Genomic DNA, 15,430 nt, shown 5'->3' on the forward strand with positions numbered 1-15,430 from the left:
TCCCAACCCTTTTTCCCCTGTGGCTGTTAATGACACAGTTTCTGCATTAATTTGGGGGACTAGTGCTGAGCTAGGTGCAGAGCCTGTGGAAAAAAACCCCACCAAACAAACAAACAAAAAAACCCCAAAACCAAAACAGGTCTAGTACTTTCAAGCAGTTTAAATGTATGAGAAGGTACTAAGCTTTGTGAGGCTCAATGTTATGATTTCTATCTGAGAAATCAGTCAGATCAAATGTGTAAAAGAAAAAATTCCAGCAGGGAGACAATAGCACTACAAAAAGCACACGGTGGCTTCAGGTGCATTGGGGCTTTACCCAAAGCATTGACTATTCTTTTCCATTGGTTACATACATTGATAACTCATTTAAAATCATTGCAGATTGTAACAAAGTGTAAAACTCATCTTTATGGAGTCAATGGTCAGTCATAAAGTAGCCTGGAAAACTACAGAACCTTGTTTTAGTAAGAAATGTTAATTCTGGCGGTGTGTGTACAATGGTGGTTGTCCGTGTTCAGTGTCCTACTGAAGAGAAGTAAAACAGAGGTCGAAGTCAAATACTGTCTCTAAAGATGGATTTCTTTTCTTAGGGGCCTGAGATGTGTGAAGGCAAACTGGAAGCCAAACCTGAGTTACTGGATTTAGATGAAGAATTTCGTGAAAACAACATTGAAATTTTGACGAGATTTTATCTAGCTTTTCAGAGTGTACATAAATACATTGTAGATTTAAACAGGTATGGTACTTTAAATACACGTGCGTTTTCTTAAAGACTAGAGTACTGTTTAGTCTTAATAATGAGAAGTTTTTCCCTTAGAGACCCAATACGCTCGCTGTTGAAGCCTATTCCTGTGCACCTGGGAACCTGGATTGCTGGAGTGAACACTGACTTATTCCTGCTGTTGCTTACCAGCTTAATATGTGACTTGAAAACATTTAAGCTCTCTACCTCATTTCCTCAGTTGTAAGCTAGAGCTAGTTTTTCTTCTTTATCTTGGAGGTTGTCTTGAAGATTTTTTTAATAAAGGGAGACCTCATATTATTTGCCTCAGTTTTTTGTGGTCTTTCAAAACAGAGTATCAGATACAGTTTTTTCTTTAACTTTCATTGGCATCATTTTCCTGACCTTAATTTTTCAGTGGAGTTGCCATATTCTCAAGTTTGCTACTCTTACTTGAAAAAAACAGTATGAAATGTTCATGCAATACTCTGAGGAAAAGTTCCAGAGAATCTTAAGCGTAAGAAACGGTTTTGTTATTGATCTTACATTAAAAATTGTGTGTAACATTACTTATTAGTAAGTAGGGCTACTGGAAAATCTTTTAATAGGAAGAAATCTTCTGTTAATCAAGATGAATATACTCTATTTCTAGCTCTACCTTCCAAATTTCAGTTGAGATAAATTTATGGTATTTCCAGGAGATGTTTTTGAGGTAACTTGCAAATGACAGTTTTACTAAATTTTGGAGTAGAAGGCTTCTCGGTACTCTCTTCTCAGGCTGTTACCTATCCACAAGAAGATTAAGAGGATGTTAGCTGTAAGTTCCAGAGTATCGTGTAGAGTCTTTCACGTTACACCATCAGGATATGGCAGGAGGCTTTTGGCAACTGGTTGGCTCTAGCTAGGAGTTCCACCCTCTCATTTCATAGTAAAGCATCTCTTCTTATTAATCTGAAAAACTCCATGCTGCTTGTACTAGGGAAGTGTTCTGATGTGTCCGTTGACTTTCAGAGAAAACTGGCCAATTGAATTCTGAGGATGCGTTATTTGAGAGCAAAATAGTCAATGACCAGCTCTTTGTTATGATCCCTAGATACTTAGATGACCTCAATGAAGGCATTTACATTCAGCAAACATTAGAAACGGTCCTCCTCAATGAAGATGGAAAACAGCTTCTAGTAAGTATTGAACAGTTCTGTAATACTAGAACATGAATCAACTAGGTTAGTGCCAAACTAGACAAAGATTTAAATTTACTGAATGCATGGAAATGCTGTGATGTTGGGTTAGTTTGCCAGTACATGTTTGCCTTTACATGTTACTACAAAATTGTATTTATGTGGTTTCTTCCCTTCGTTCTTCCTTTTTCCAAACAGTGTGAAGCACTGTATTTATATGGAGTTATGCTGCTGGTCATTGACCAGAAGATTGAAGGAGAAGTCAGAGAAAGAATGTTGGTTTCCTACTACAGATACAGGTAATGTATATTGGTTTTCAGAAGCACTCGAGGCTGAAAGGTTGTAACATGCAGTATATTCAGTTAACTAGACTATTGAATTAAGATAAATGGACATATCAGCAACTTTTTGACTGTCTGACCATACAGATAGACTCTGATAATTCTGCAGAGCTCTCTGCATGTTAATAGAACTCCAAGCATTAGCTAGTTTTCCAGGTCTAGCTGCAAAACTGGAGCAACAGATATTTCACGCTGTCACGATAGAAGTTTGAAGTCCACTGACAAATAAACTTTCAGCTACAGCTTTAACATTGCTATAAAAGTATAAGTATCACAGGTTCTCAACCGTGTGAGCGAATCTTGGTGAAAAGTCCAGAGTATCTAGATGACAGACGTATTGCTGCTTGTAGTTACATGTAGTGCTTCATTAGTCAAATCAATAATGAGTTTCCAGGGTAGGTTGACAGCACTTTTGTAACAGTTAGGGTCTCAAAGGGTGTCAGTGCAAATGCTTTCACACATACAGGAAAGGAGGTATCCTGTTTCTGTGCTTCTTTGGCTATGTTTATACCTCTCAGTATATAATGAGAGGATTCTTTAACTCTGGAATGCATAGGTGGATCAACAAGGGGAATTCAGAAATAGGGAAGAAAAAAGAAAAAAACCAAACCCTACAAACCAAAAACAAACAACAGAACAAAACTCCTCCTCTGATTATAAAGCTGCTTGTTTCTGTTCTTGAATGAAGTTCGTTTTTGTGTTTGTGCTTTGTGTGCTTATCTGGGATTCCAGTATGGACAGGTATCGGTATCCTCCTGTAATAGGGTGAACATTACGTTCACGGAGTAAACAACCAAAAATTTTCCAGACCTTAGTACCTGATCATTTTCTTGGAGGAGAGGCATGGTTAGAAGGGGAGGGAGAAGAGGAAATGGTTAGGTCATACAGCTCAATTTTTGTTCCTTTCTTTTGTAAAACAGTGCAGCTCGATCCTCTGCTGATTCCAATTTAGATGATATCTGTAAATTGCTTCGAAGCACAGGATACTCGAGCCAACCTGGAGCTAAAAGACCTCCAAACTACCCCGAGAGTTACTTCAGCAGGGTACCCATAAGTGAAACATTCATTAGCATGGTTATTGGCCGCTTACGGTCAGATGACATTTATAACCAGGTAAGTTACTGTGAGATAAGAGGGATCTAAAACTGAATATAAAATGGTTTCCCAGTTACTCAATCATGAAGCCCAGAAAAAAATAAATCACAGAATCACAGAGGTCAGAAAGGACCTCTTGAGATCACCTAGTCCAACCCCCTGGCTCAAGCAGGGTCAGCTAGAGCAGATGCCCAGGACTGCATCCAGTTGGGTTTTGAGTATCTCCAGAGGTGCAGGCTGCAGAACCTCTCTGGGCAGCCTGCTCCAGTGTTTCACCAATCCAACAGTAGAAAAAACGTTTTTCTTTGATGTCTTTAAATCGTGAATTATGGGCCACTCTTGATAACTCTTAATTCCTTCAGAAATTTTCATTCTTTTAGTTACTGCGAAGAGATTCATCATCCCTTAGTAGACAGTGTGTTTAAAAGGCAACACTAATACTGCAGTTCTCAACTGTGACCGTTGTGTTAATAAAATAAGACAGAAATGGATGCAAAGTATGAGTAATGGCTACTGTATTTACAGTTGCTTCTATCGTGACTCCTTTGAGAGATCTTGAACAAAGCATTTGCTTTTAAGCAGGTTTCAGTCTTTAGCACGGACAAGCGGTCTTATTTCTGTAATTATTGGCACACTTTTAGTGAATCCTGGAAAACCAAAGCAGTTTATAGATGCAAGAAAATGAGCATTTGAAGATCAGTGAATGGTTCTAAGAAATAAACAAAGGCTTAAGTCTTTAGGCAGGAGTAATGTCAAAGTAGGGACCTTATCAAAAGCACTTTCGTACTATTGACAGACATGTTAACCTTCAAAGGGGACAAATGCCTTTTCAGGTACTGTACAGTAAGATTTTTTTGAAGATGCGCAGAGTTCTAGAAACAAGAAAAGAGAACTTTGCAAGTTGTAAAGAGAGCCCAATATATGACATAGCTGTGTCTGATAGGAAAGTGTGAAGTGTTTGTGAGACTGTGCTCTTGTAAAGTACTCAGCCTAGAAATCTTGCTTGAATCAGCTGATACTTTGTATCAAAATTACTTTTCCTCTTTTTTATATAATATTGTTGGTTTATTGCCTTTGTGTTAAAATAACATTACAATTTGTGATTTCTATTTTGTAGTGCTTACCGCTGGTAATGAAAACCATTAATGTTTCTATACATAGCATGATTTTAACCTATATACCTTTTCCAAATGTAGCACAAAGAGTAGGGTAGAAATCTTCAGCTCAACCCGAACTAAATACAGCCTGTTTTAGTAAATTCTGTTATGTCTGAGGTGTTACCTGCTTTGATGTGTACAGCTTGTTCTTGATGGCAGTGGGCAGAAGTTTTTTGGTTTTTCTTACTAGTCTGAACACTTAACCTAAGAAAATAACCAAAGAAAATTGAAGAAAAATAGAATGTTAGTAAATAAAAGCAGAGAAGTGTTTTCTTGATGTCACATCATTATATATGGTTGATTTTGGTGCCACCTTGTTTTGTTAGCCTGAAGGTCTTTTAATATATTATCCTATGTATTTTTTAAATGAAAATTCAGTTGATAGTTTGAATCTTTTTGATCTTGCTGGTACACGGAATTGGTGAATAATTAAATTATCTGCATCCTGGTTGCCTTTTACTTCAGTTAAATGCATACTTGTTTCTATGAGAGATGAACAAACATGACCAGTTGTTATGAAATACTTATTTCTGACTCTGTTCCTTTCAACTCATCTTAAGCTCTTTGGTACGTCCCTCCTTTGATTAATTTACAGCATAGTAGTATCTTGCTACATCCTGCTAAAGTTAGCAAGCATCTAGACAGTCAACTTTTATGTTCCGTAAAATGTATCTGGTAAATATGCTTCATGTATAAGCGTGTCCAGCTTACCCACATATCCTCCCTGCCTCCTAGTATCTATATACAGTACTCTTTAATGTGCCCCATAATGTCTGCAAGTGGTTTATGTTGCATTATTTACGTTCAGCTTTGTTTCGCTCCCTTTTCCTAGGTTTCGGCATATCCGTTACCAGAACACCGCAGCACTGCCCTGGCTACTCAGGCTGCTATGCTCTATGTGATACTGTATTTTGACCCTTCTATTCTTCACACTCAGCAAGCGAAGATGAGAGAGATAGTGGATAAGTACTTTCCAGATAATTGGGTAAAAAATAATTTTGTTTTAAAACTGTTTCCTGGATTTAATGTTACAGGAACAATTTACCTTCTTTTTACAGCTTGCATTATAGAATAATAATGTCCTAAAATTAGAATAGATTCTTCTCTGGGGAATTTTTACGTTGTTCAGAATGGTCTGAGTCAAACCTTCTGGATAAGTGGTGAAAGCTATCCTTTGAAAACGTCAGTTATTCTCTAAAATGCTTGAATCAACCACTCTGATACCATTGTGGTAAAATGAATCATAGAAAAACGTAGGCTGGAAGGTCATACAGGCATGGGCTGGAAGGTCATACAGGCATCTTCTAATCCAGCCTTTTCTTCAAAGCAGGGCTAGCTTCAGAGTTAAATAAGGTTGCTTGGGCCTTGTCCAGTTGTTTTGAAAATACCTAAAATTAAGATCTACAGCCTCTGTAGGCACATGTGCATGTGCTTAATCACACTCATCATGAAGAATTTCTTCCTTCTGTACAGCTGGGATTTCCCTTGTTGTAGCTTGTGACTGTTGTCTCTTGTCTCCTCACTGTGCTCCTCTGAGATGGGTCTGGCTCTGCCTTATTCATAACTTCCCTTTTGGTAGTGGAAGACCACAGTCAGATCCCTTAGTCTTCTTTCCTCCAGCTTGGGCAAACCCAACTCCTCCAGCCTCTGCTTTCACGGTGGGTCCTCATAAGTGTCTCAGTGGCCTTCTATTCAATTCATTCCAGTTTGTCCGTTTCTGTCCCATACTGACGAGCCCAAATCTGGACACATCAGCTCTAAATGGGACCTCATGAGGGCTGACTAGATGGAAATAATCACTTCCCTCAATCTGCTGGTACGGTCTGGCTGATATAGCCCAGTGTATGGTCAGTCTTTGTTGTCATAAGGCTGCATGTCCAATTCACATTCAGTTTGTCAACCAGGACACTTAGGTCCTTTTCTGCAGGATTGTTACGTAGGCAGTCAGTTCCCAGATTGTGCTGTCACGAGGGTTTGCTTTTGTCCCAAGTGCAGGACTTTGTATTTATTGTTGTTGAACTTCACGTGGTTTCTGCTGGTGAGTTCTACCTGCTTGCCAAGGAAACTCTGGATGACAGGTTTGCTCTCCAGCAAATCCCCGCACGCTGATGTTATTTGAAAACTTGGTTACGGATTCGTTCCATGCCATTGTCCAAATAACTTAGAAGCAAAACCTGTCACTGTGCAATTCTATAGACCTTTTCAGATGCAGTGGTTAAAATGGAATTACTACGTGTCTCAGTACTGAGAATTACGATTTACATCCAGAAGCCCTAGTCTGCAAAAATTGTACTGAAATAGGCTGGCATGTAACAATGGAGTCCCCGGGTAGTCGATAGGAAAGGGAAACAGATGTCACAAAGAAACTAGAAATGAATTTGTATGTCTCTATTGGTTTCAAATTGTATTATTCTGTACCGTTCTGGAACAGTGAAGAAAGGAGGGAAGAAACTGTACTAGTTGGCTATTTTAATAGACATTAGAACCCGTCGGTTTCTGAAAAACTGGAAGCATGTTTTAGAAATGAGAACTTGACATTGTGAAGTTTTGGTTATGCCAGCATTTGTATTCACTTGACTTCCTAGTGCAAACACCTGCCTGCTCGTGATCGGGTGCGGAGGAGTTAGCTGCGTCGTACAGAACACTTGACTCTTGGGCTGGTTTCAAGTGATCGCTGGCAGTTGAAGTGCAGCTGTTTGAGGCACTGTCACCTACTGGAAGTAATGAGCTTTGCTTCAACAATATGAGAGGGATCCTCTGTCAGCAGAGCAGTGTCCCGTTTGCCTTTACTGGCTTCCTCTGTGACACTGTCAGAAGAGCTCAAAGGCTGACAGTGTCCTAGGTGTGATAACTGCTGGATGGAGGAATATTGGAGCAATAGTGTGACAAAGCTCATGATGCTACAGCTCTGCATATCCTTCATCTGTCAGTAACCTGAGGCTTCCATTTTTAATCAAGTATCTCACAAATACTTGTAAGTCAATCACAATTCTGTATTTTTAATCACACTTAAACTTGGGCTTGGGGTCTGAAATCAGTTCCTCTTTGCTCCTTAAAAATCACAGCGTGGAATCGTAATTTCCTTCGGTTTGTGTTCACCATAGAACATGCATTACATTTCATTGTGGTCCTTTGGGCATTATCAGTGTAGGGTTCACTCAGATAATTTTTCCCCCCTGTCATAGTCATTTCCCCAGTTGCTTTCATTAATTGTCTGGAAATGAAAAAAAAGTCGTAAGCTCATGGGAGAAAAAATATAGAGGCCAAGGATCGTGCATAGTGACTGCAGGAACTGTCAGCTTGTTTTCAGAACTAAGCTTCTAGTTAACTGTGTGCCTTTTATTGCAGTCTTCTTACTCCTTGAATTCCAAAGGTGGTGGAGCAAAAAAGTACAGCTACAAAAAAACTGTAGTTATATTTATACTCACAGCATGTTCACTTTCTACTCATATTGCTAAATGAAAAGTATGTCTTTTTCTTAATAAAAATATAAATGCAACTTCTTGTTTTCTGCTTCCAATCTTAGGTTATTAGCATTTACATGGGGATCACTGTAAACCTAGCAGAAGCCTGGGAACCCTACAAAGCTGCTAAAACTGCCCTCAACTACACGCTGGATCTTCCAAATGTCAAAGAGCAGGTACATGATCCAGAGTTAGGTATTTTTAGCAAGATTTAAGCTGTGTGGGCATCTCGTGTGTGTTAACATTACATCAGTAATGCATGGGTCTTTTTCTTGCATACAAGTATTTGCATTACATTCAAGTACAGTACTTTGAGTACATAACTTTAGCTAAAGCTACTTCAAAGCTTCAAAATCTGGTCTTCACAGCACTGCTTGTTTCACTTCCTCTTGCAGTGCTTGTTTCCCCTAAAAGTTTCGGGGTTGTGACGTGACTGAATAGATGCTAGTGCTCATCACCGCGTTGTTCAGTACTGGGATGCCTTGAGCTGACGAGTCTTTGGTCTTTCACAGATAGCGGTTTTAGAAGTTTCACATTTATGCTGACAGAGTGTGGCACTCAGTTTTAAATGGGGCCTTCCAAATTAAATAAACAATAATCTGGAAAAAGCATCTGATTTAAAAGAATGATGCTGGAATGTCATATGATACAACGCAGTTAGTTCTTTTTATGTGAAATCACCTTTTTCGTGCCTAAAAACCAGTGATTAATACTGGATTGGTTGATCATTTGCCCAATCAACACATGAGTTGACTGCTCATAGTTAAAGACCTCCTTAGAATCTGACCCCGGTACAAAGGAAAGAACACACGGAAGTGTCCAACTAGGAGAACCGTACTATATATTGCCTAGTAAACTTGGGGAATATGAGCAGGCATTTTTCCTTACACTTTAGGGAAGAAGTTTGCCAAGTAGAGCTGACGTTTAATTCCTAACAAGTATTTCCATTCTGGAATAGATTTTTGTTGTAGTTCCTTCTCATTAGGCAACAAAATGTTAGTACCATGTTTTAGGAATGGTTTCTAGAGAGTACATAGTGAATATAGGAAGGTTACAAGTCTGTATGTTTGAAACATCCTTCCTGTGTAGGCCCTTTGCTTTAAAATTCAGCTTGCGCCCTTTGTCATGCAGTTGCAGCGTATGATTTTGCCCACTAGTAATGATAATTCTTTGATCTCTGAGCCCTTTAAGTTCGTGGGAAGACATAGTCACATTGTACATGATGTATTCCATTTGAGGCAAGGATTCCGTTGATGCAAGCTTTGTATATTCTAAGGCAAGCAGATACGCTGCCGTCACGGAGCGAGTGCACACTCAGGTGCAGCAGTTTCTCAAAGAGGGCTGTTTGCGGGAAGAGCTGGTGCTGGACAACATTCCCAAGCTGCTGAACTGCCTGCGAGACTGCAATGTAGCAATCCGCTGGCTAATGCTGCACACTGCAGACACGGGTAAGGCTTCAGGCTGGGCTTGTATTGCAGAGCTGCCAGTGCTGCTGGACTGCTGCTTCGTGCTGGGTCCCGAGGGAAGTTCAGTGTGCGCTGCTGTTGAACTCAGCAGAGTTTCATCTACTGTGTTGGACAGATTGTTGAGTTGTTCTTCTGCTGACAGCCTCCTAAAGTCTTTGGCTAAAACCGCACACGTGCATCTCCTTAAACCTTGCCAGCCAGACACAGATATAAAAAGCAGTGTGAGAAGTCATGACCCTGTTGGATAATACTCTGCAGAAAAGATCTGGGAATTACATCTTTTTCTGCCTTACCGCTTAAAGCATCGTTCTGAAAGTTCTACCTAGCACCAGGAAAGCAGTAGCCAAATTTTTGATATCTGAGTAATTCATAGTTTAATACCAAGGGACTTATTCTGTTGAACTGAAATTCAACTGAAACTTAATGAATAATGTCTCTGACATGAGTTTAAGCCTGTAAACTTACCTATTTAGACATTCTCTTGGTTGAATGTGCTGTCTTTGGGGCTTCTTGGTATCTGAGAGGGCTTCTGTTACGCCTCCATGTGTTTTCTGTAACGCTTTTAGAAAAGTTGATTGCTGGGCTTCTCAGTCAGGTGTACTGAATTCACATTTAATTTGCAGAAGCCAGCAGAAGAGTTTTAAGAAGGCTGAAGCACCACAGAAACCTTAATTATTTCCTGTTCTAAAGAAGGGTTGTACAAGAGTGGTGAGACCATGCAAAGGGAGAATAAGTGGGGACTTAGATATCAGAGCAGAATGGTTTTGTTTTCAAGCTATTAAGAGTCTGTTTACAAAGATTGAAAAGCTTGGCCAAATTCCTAACAGTGGAGAAATGTTTTCTTTCCGTTTTCAGCTTGTGATCCAAATAACAAACGTCTCCGCCAGATAAAGGATCAGATTCTGACAGACTCAAGGTACAATCCCAGGATCCTTTTCCAGCTTCTTCTGGATACAGCTCAATTTGAGTTCATTTTGAAAGAGGTAATGTGCTGCTGCCGCCTTCCGCGTTTTCCCCCGAGCGGCAGAACAGAGCTGAAGACTTGAGTAGTAGTAGTACCTTTACTGCACAGTCCCCTCACATAAAGAACGATTATGTTGACTCGTTAATTGTGAGTTTTCTCTGGAAGATTTACAAACTACTGTTGCTTGGAAGTTACTTTTGCAGTCTTTCAATAATTGGCAGTTTTCTTTCTTAGCCAATGTGTTCATATTTACACAGAATTTTACATGAAGATTCTGAAAACAGGCTTAATAAAATCTTTTGAGGAAGCTGTGTAAGTTTTTATCCTGCCATACTTCTCTTTCTCAGGCTTTCTTGTATGTTGAGGATAAGCTGCCAAGAAAACTCTTACAGTTAGTGTATGTAGTTCTGCCATGTCTGAAAGTTTCTCCATTGATGCTCTGGTACTAACCTGGTAGAATATTCAAAAGAGTGTGCTTAACTTCACGTACGTGCTCTTTTGAATTGGATTTCTCTGCGCAAGCTGAGATGACTGTGTGAAGTATAAATCAGCCTTAGACCAGTCTTCTAGGATCTCTTAAGCTAAAAAAGTTTCTGGATATTTTTATAAGTGACTAAAAATCAAGAGTATCTGCGTCATACTGTTTTTTAAAATTCAGTTAATTTCTATCACTGTATGTCCCTCACACTTGGCTGTATTTGTTAATGTTTTTAATTTTTATTTAATATTCTGGCAAGATCTTGAAGTTATGTAGTAATCCCTGTAAGTCAGTTCCATCTGTTTTCAATATTTTATTTCCTCTATTGTAGGATGCCTTCTTGCTAGTTTTGTAAACGAAATGCTTTGTTTTTCAATAGATGTTCAAGCAGATGCTGTCAGAAAAACAAACAAAATGGGAGAACTATAAAAAAGAGGGATCTGAAAGGATGACTGAGCTTGCTGATGTCTTCTCAGGAGTTAAACCTCTTACTAGAGTGGAGAAAAATGGTAATTATTAAAAACTAAACTGTGGCGAAAAAAGTAATTTTGTTTTTTTATTTCTAATCTGATACCAAAAGAAAATACATGAGGCTAATACTGTTAATAAGAAAGATTTTCATGTCCCTCAGCTGCCGCAGAGGTCTCTTACATGCTGTCTTGTTTAGGTTTTCTGCATATGTTCCATATGTCAGCCATATTTAGGTGCCTAATATTTACCAGGCCATATTTTTAAAATATTTTTGTCACTTTATTTAGATATGCCAGGTAAGACTATGAAGTGCCTGTTCACTTTTCTGTGTATAATGGAGTTCTTGTTACTGTGTTCTGCGTACGAAGGAGTGCAAAGATCGTGCCCGTTAAATATGGGGATGGTTTAACCTCTCCCCTCATTCTTTCCCTAGTTGTAACCTGGATTTGGGTTGTATTTTTTTTCAAACCTTCTTTTACCTCTCTTCTGCACTGAGTGGTATTCTCCAACTTCTCCAAGGACCTAAAAATGTTGAATCTGTATTTCTTTCCAAATTTCTTGCTCTGTTTTTTGAAACATACTTTTTATTCTTGAACTAGTGTAAGAATAAGAACTGTAAATCACTCTTATTTGATCAGGAACACTGCGTAAAGTGTCGATGTAAGGGCAACGTTTGTGATCAATCGAAGCCAGTGAAACTTAGAATACAGGCAATTTTCTTTTTTGCTTCCACTTAAAAGCAGAATTACCTTACTGAAATACTTCCCTTTATCATTTGGCTGTCAGCAGAGTTATAGCTAAAGTAGAGAAATTGCAACTGCCAAGGCAATTAACATTGTAAAACAGTTTATAAAACACAAATTTATGATTTAAAATGCTTTATCATCTTTGTGTACATTTTATAATGCCCACTTGTGTTGGTAGTTGGTTTTTTTTAATGTTGCATGTGACACTTACCTGAGTGTTTGCCACTTTACAAATCTACATGTTGTAAGACTAGAAATGTAAGAGTAAGATGGAAGCACGTAAATAATCTCCTACACGTATAGCTTGTTTGTTTGTTTGTTTTAACTAGCAAGTTCCCTGTGTCTTTGTTGCTTATGATACATGGAAAGTTTTGATTAAATTTTTCTTGTTCTTACATAGAAAATCTTCAGGCTTGGTTCAGAGAGATCTCCAAGCAAATAATGTCTCTAAACTACGATGATTCTACTGCAGCAGGCAGAAAAACTGTGCAGCTAATACAGGCATTGGAGGAGGTATGGCAAAGAAATTTTGAGATAAATGGCATTGTCCTTTTGAAAAACAGCATTTGATACACGTGCACTGGCTTCCAGCAGATGAGTTACAAAACAGATCTGCGTTTTAGCAATTGTTTAAGTCTTTACTTCTTTGCAATTTTAAATACACACTAAGCAGGACTTGCTTATAGACCTTGTGATTGTAAAATAAGGAGTATAGCATGAAAAATCGTGCCACCTGTAGCTGAGGGTTAGTAGGGCTTTTCGAAGAAATTACTTTAGTATTAAACATTATTTGGCAACATTACTCATTTTATTAGAAAGTAAAATCATTTGAAGCTAGAGAGGGTAATTTGAAAGACAAAATAAAAATATGCATATTTGCTTTCTGTACACTCCTACTTCCAGGAGATAGAAGAATACTCAGTATGGTGTTTCACAGTGCACCTCTGCAAGTAACTTTGTGAAATTTATTATTTAATGCAGTCAACAGTAGGCCAGGATTTGTGAAGCATCTTACTATAATAACATCCTGAAGAAATATGTCAGTTCACTGGTTGTGTTTCTATTGCTGTCCTTAAAGATGAACAGAAAATAAAGGAGTTGTTTTATGGGGTTTGTTTTTTTTAAATATAGGTCCAAGAGTTTCACCAGCTGGAAACTAACCTGCAAGTTTGCCAGTTTCTGGCTGACACCCGCAAATTTCTCCATCAGATGATCCGAACTATCAACATCAAAGAGGAGGTCTTGATCACCATGCAGATAGTTGGTGATCTTTCATATGCTTGGCAGTTAATTGACAGGTATCTTAGCAGGAGCTGCTTCTTCCAAGTCAGTCACTATTTGCGAAACGTGTGGGAAATAACATGCATAAATATTGTTAATACTATAAACTTTCCAATGTAAAACCAGTCTCGAAGCCTTGTTCTATGAGTTGTTGAGTATATTTAACTCTCATCAACTTGAATAAGAATTATCAGCCGTCCTTGTCATGTTGTTAGCTGCAGATTAAGTGATACTGCAACTTTTTACTGTTAAGGTGCTCTGTCTAGCCTTTAGTCTAGTTAAGTGTTCTCCAAAAGACTGGAGGTCCTATTTCAACCAAAATGAAACATGGGAAGACAAATGTTAGAGAACTCCTTTTCCATGGTGTGATTTTGCTGAGCTGCTGCTTCACTACCTTGGCTACTAACGCTCCCTGATACCCTCTTCTTTCACCCCACCTACTCCTTTATCATACAGGTTTTTTCTAACCAATATGTCTTCAGACCAAAATCCTCCTTTAGTGAAGTTCTTTAGTCATCTCCTGTGCCATTTCTAGATTACACTGGTGCTGGTGACATATGATTTAACAGTTGAAAAAAGAGTTTCAGAGGAAGAAGCTGATTTGTGTTGTTTATTTCCTACCCCAGCTTTACATCTATTATGCAGGAAAGCATAAGAGTCAGTCCATCTATGGTGACTAAACTGAGAGCCACTTTCCTAAAGGTGAGTATGAACAACAGTGAACGTACTTCAACACGGCAGGTCAACCAAAGCATTTGTTAAACAGGCCTTAAGGCTATGAAGTCACAAAAGAGTCAAAACTTGCTTTTACCAACATTTTATGGGTCCAGGTTTTTTAGACTGTATTAAATTAACTCAAGGTTAGTTTTAAGGAAAATAAAACCAAGTTGTGCATGTTTTCCGTGCAACAAGTTATAATGCTTCTGTTAGGCAAGTCTCCTCATCCAGCCTTTTAATAACAGTTATTTGCTGGAGACATTGGTGCATAGATGGGATCCTGTGCATCTGTATCAGAGGAGGCTGAAGGAATTACGAAAGTTATGTTGACTATGCCTTTTGTCTGTCACGAAGATCTGGCATCAGATGAAAATATTTTCTGTAGAAATGAGAGTGGGAAATAGCTTGGGGGGGACTGTAAAATTACAACGAAAAATAACTCATGCAACTGGTAAGATTTAAAAAAATAATAAGGGGAATGTCACATTATAGACTGTTGGACTTTTTTGACTTTTAACAATTATTTTTTTTTTAATTCTTTTGGCAAACCTAATGTTGTAACACCACTCTTTAGGAAGAATCTAGTGCTTTGAGTTACAGGTTAAGAGCCTGAGCAGGAGAGATTAAGCATGTCATTTATATCAGAAAAACAGACGTGTGAAATTAACGTTTTGACCTCATTTCTAGCTTGCTTCTGCACTTGACTTGCCACTTCTCCGCATCAATCAAGCAAACAGTCCTGATCTTCTCAGTGTATCACAGTATTATTCTGGCGAGCTGGTTTCCTATGTGAGAAAGGTAGGCATTTGAAGAGGCATAATTGTCTTGTTCTCTAATCACCTTTTCTTAATGGAAGATTTTTTTTCTTTTAACGAGACTATACTGACTGTGTTTGTTTCTTCTCTCGTTTACAAAGGTCCTACAGATAATTCCAGAAAGCATGTTTACATCTCTTCTCAAAATTATAAAGCTTCAGACTCACGCTATTATTGAAGTGCCTACTCGCCTTGATAAGGACAAGCTACGGGATTATGCTCAGCTTGGACCACGATACGAGGTGCAGTTGAAACAGGGAGTTCTGGGAAAGCGTACCTTATAGGTGGCCAAGTCCAACCTGAGTTTAAATGGGTACAGCTCCATAGAGTTACACTTCAACAGTGAAGTTGGATTTGTTGCCTGAGTAAGAATTAAAATTGACTAGTGTTACCATGAGTGTGCCTTTGGTTTCCTGAGGACAGATGAGTAACTTTCGGTCTTCTGTTTGTAAAAGATTAAACTTTTGATCTTGTAGAAAAGCGGAGGAGAACTAAATATGTTTATAAATAAGGGTAAAGATTTTTTGGATTTATTT

General features: G+C 38.6%; 1 protein-coding gene across 1 annotated transcript in view; it reads left to right on the plus strand.

Moving 5' to 3' along the window:
* Positions 1-15,430, plus strand: part of WASHC5 (WASH complex subunit 5) — a 28,224-nt gene that overhangs the window by 3,083 nt on the left and 9,711 nt on the right. The window contains exons 3-16 of the mRNA XM_086465104.1: positions 591-736; positions 1,815-1,899; positions 2,098-2,198; positions 3,161-3,353; positions 5,325-5,477; positions 8,019-8,132; positions 9,233-9,404; positions 10,278-10,405; positions 11,244-11,373; positions 12,482-12,594; positions 13,213-13,379; positions 13,989-14,064; positions 14,767-14,877; positions 14,996-15,136. Of these exons, the coding sequence (XP_086321230.1) occupies positions 591-736; positions 1,815-1,899; positions 2,098-2,198; positions 3,161-3,353; positions 5,325-5,477; positions 8,019-8,132; positions 9,233-9,404; positions 10,278-10,405; positions 11,244-11,373; positions 12,482-12,594; positions 13,213-13,379; positions 13,989-14,064; positions 14,767-14,877; positions 14,996-15,136 (1,830 nt within the window). The remainder of the gene's footprint in view (positions 1-590; positions 737-1,814; positions 1,900-2,097; positions 2,199-3,160; positions 3,354-5,324; positions 5,478-8,018; positions 8,133-9,232; positions 9,405-10,277; positions 10,406-11,243; positions 11,374-12,481; positions 12,595-13,212; positions 13,380-13,988; positions 14,065-14,766; positions 14,878-14,995; positions 15,137-15,430) is intronic.

The sequence above is a fragment of the Leptosomus discolor genome, chromosome 5 (assembly GCF_034619465.1).
Source record: "Leptosomus discolor isolate bLepDis1 chromosome 5, bLepDis1.hap2, whole genome shotgun sequence".
NCBI classification, from domain to species: domain Eukaryota; kingdom Metazoa; phylum Chordata; class Aves; order Leptosomiformes; family Leptosomidae; genus Leptosomus; species Leptosomus discolor.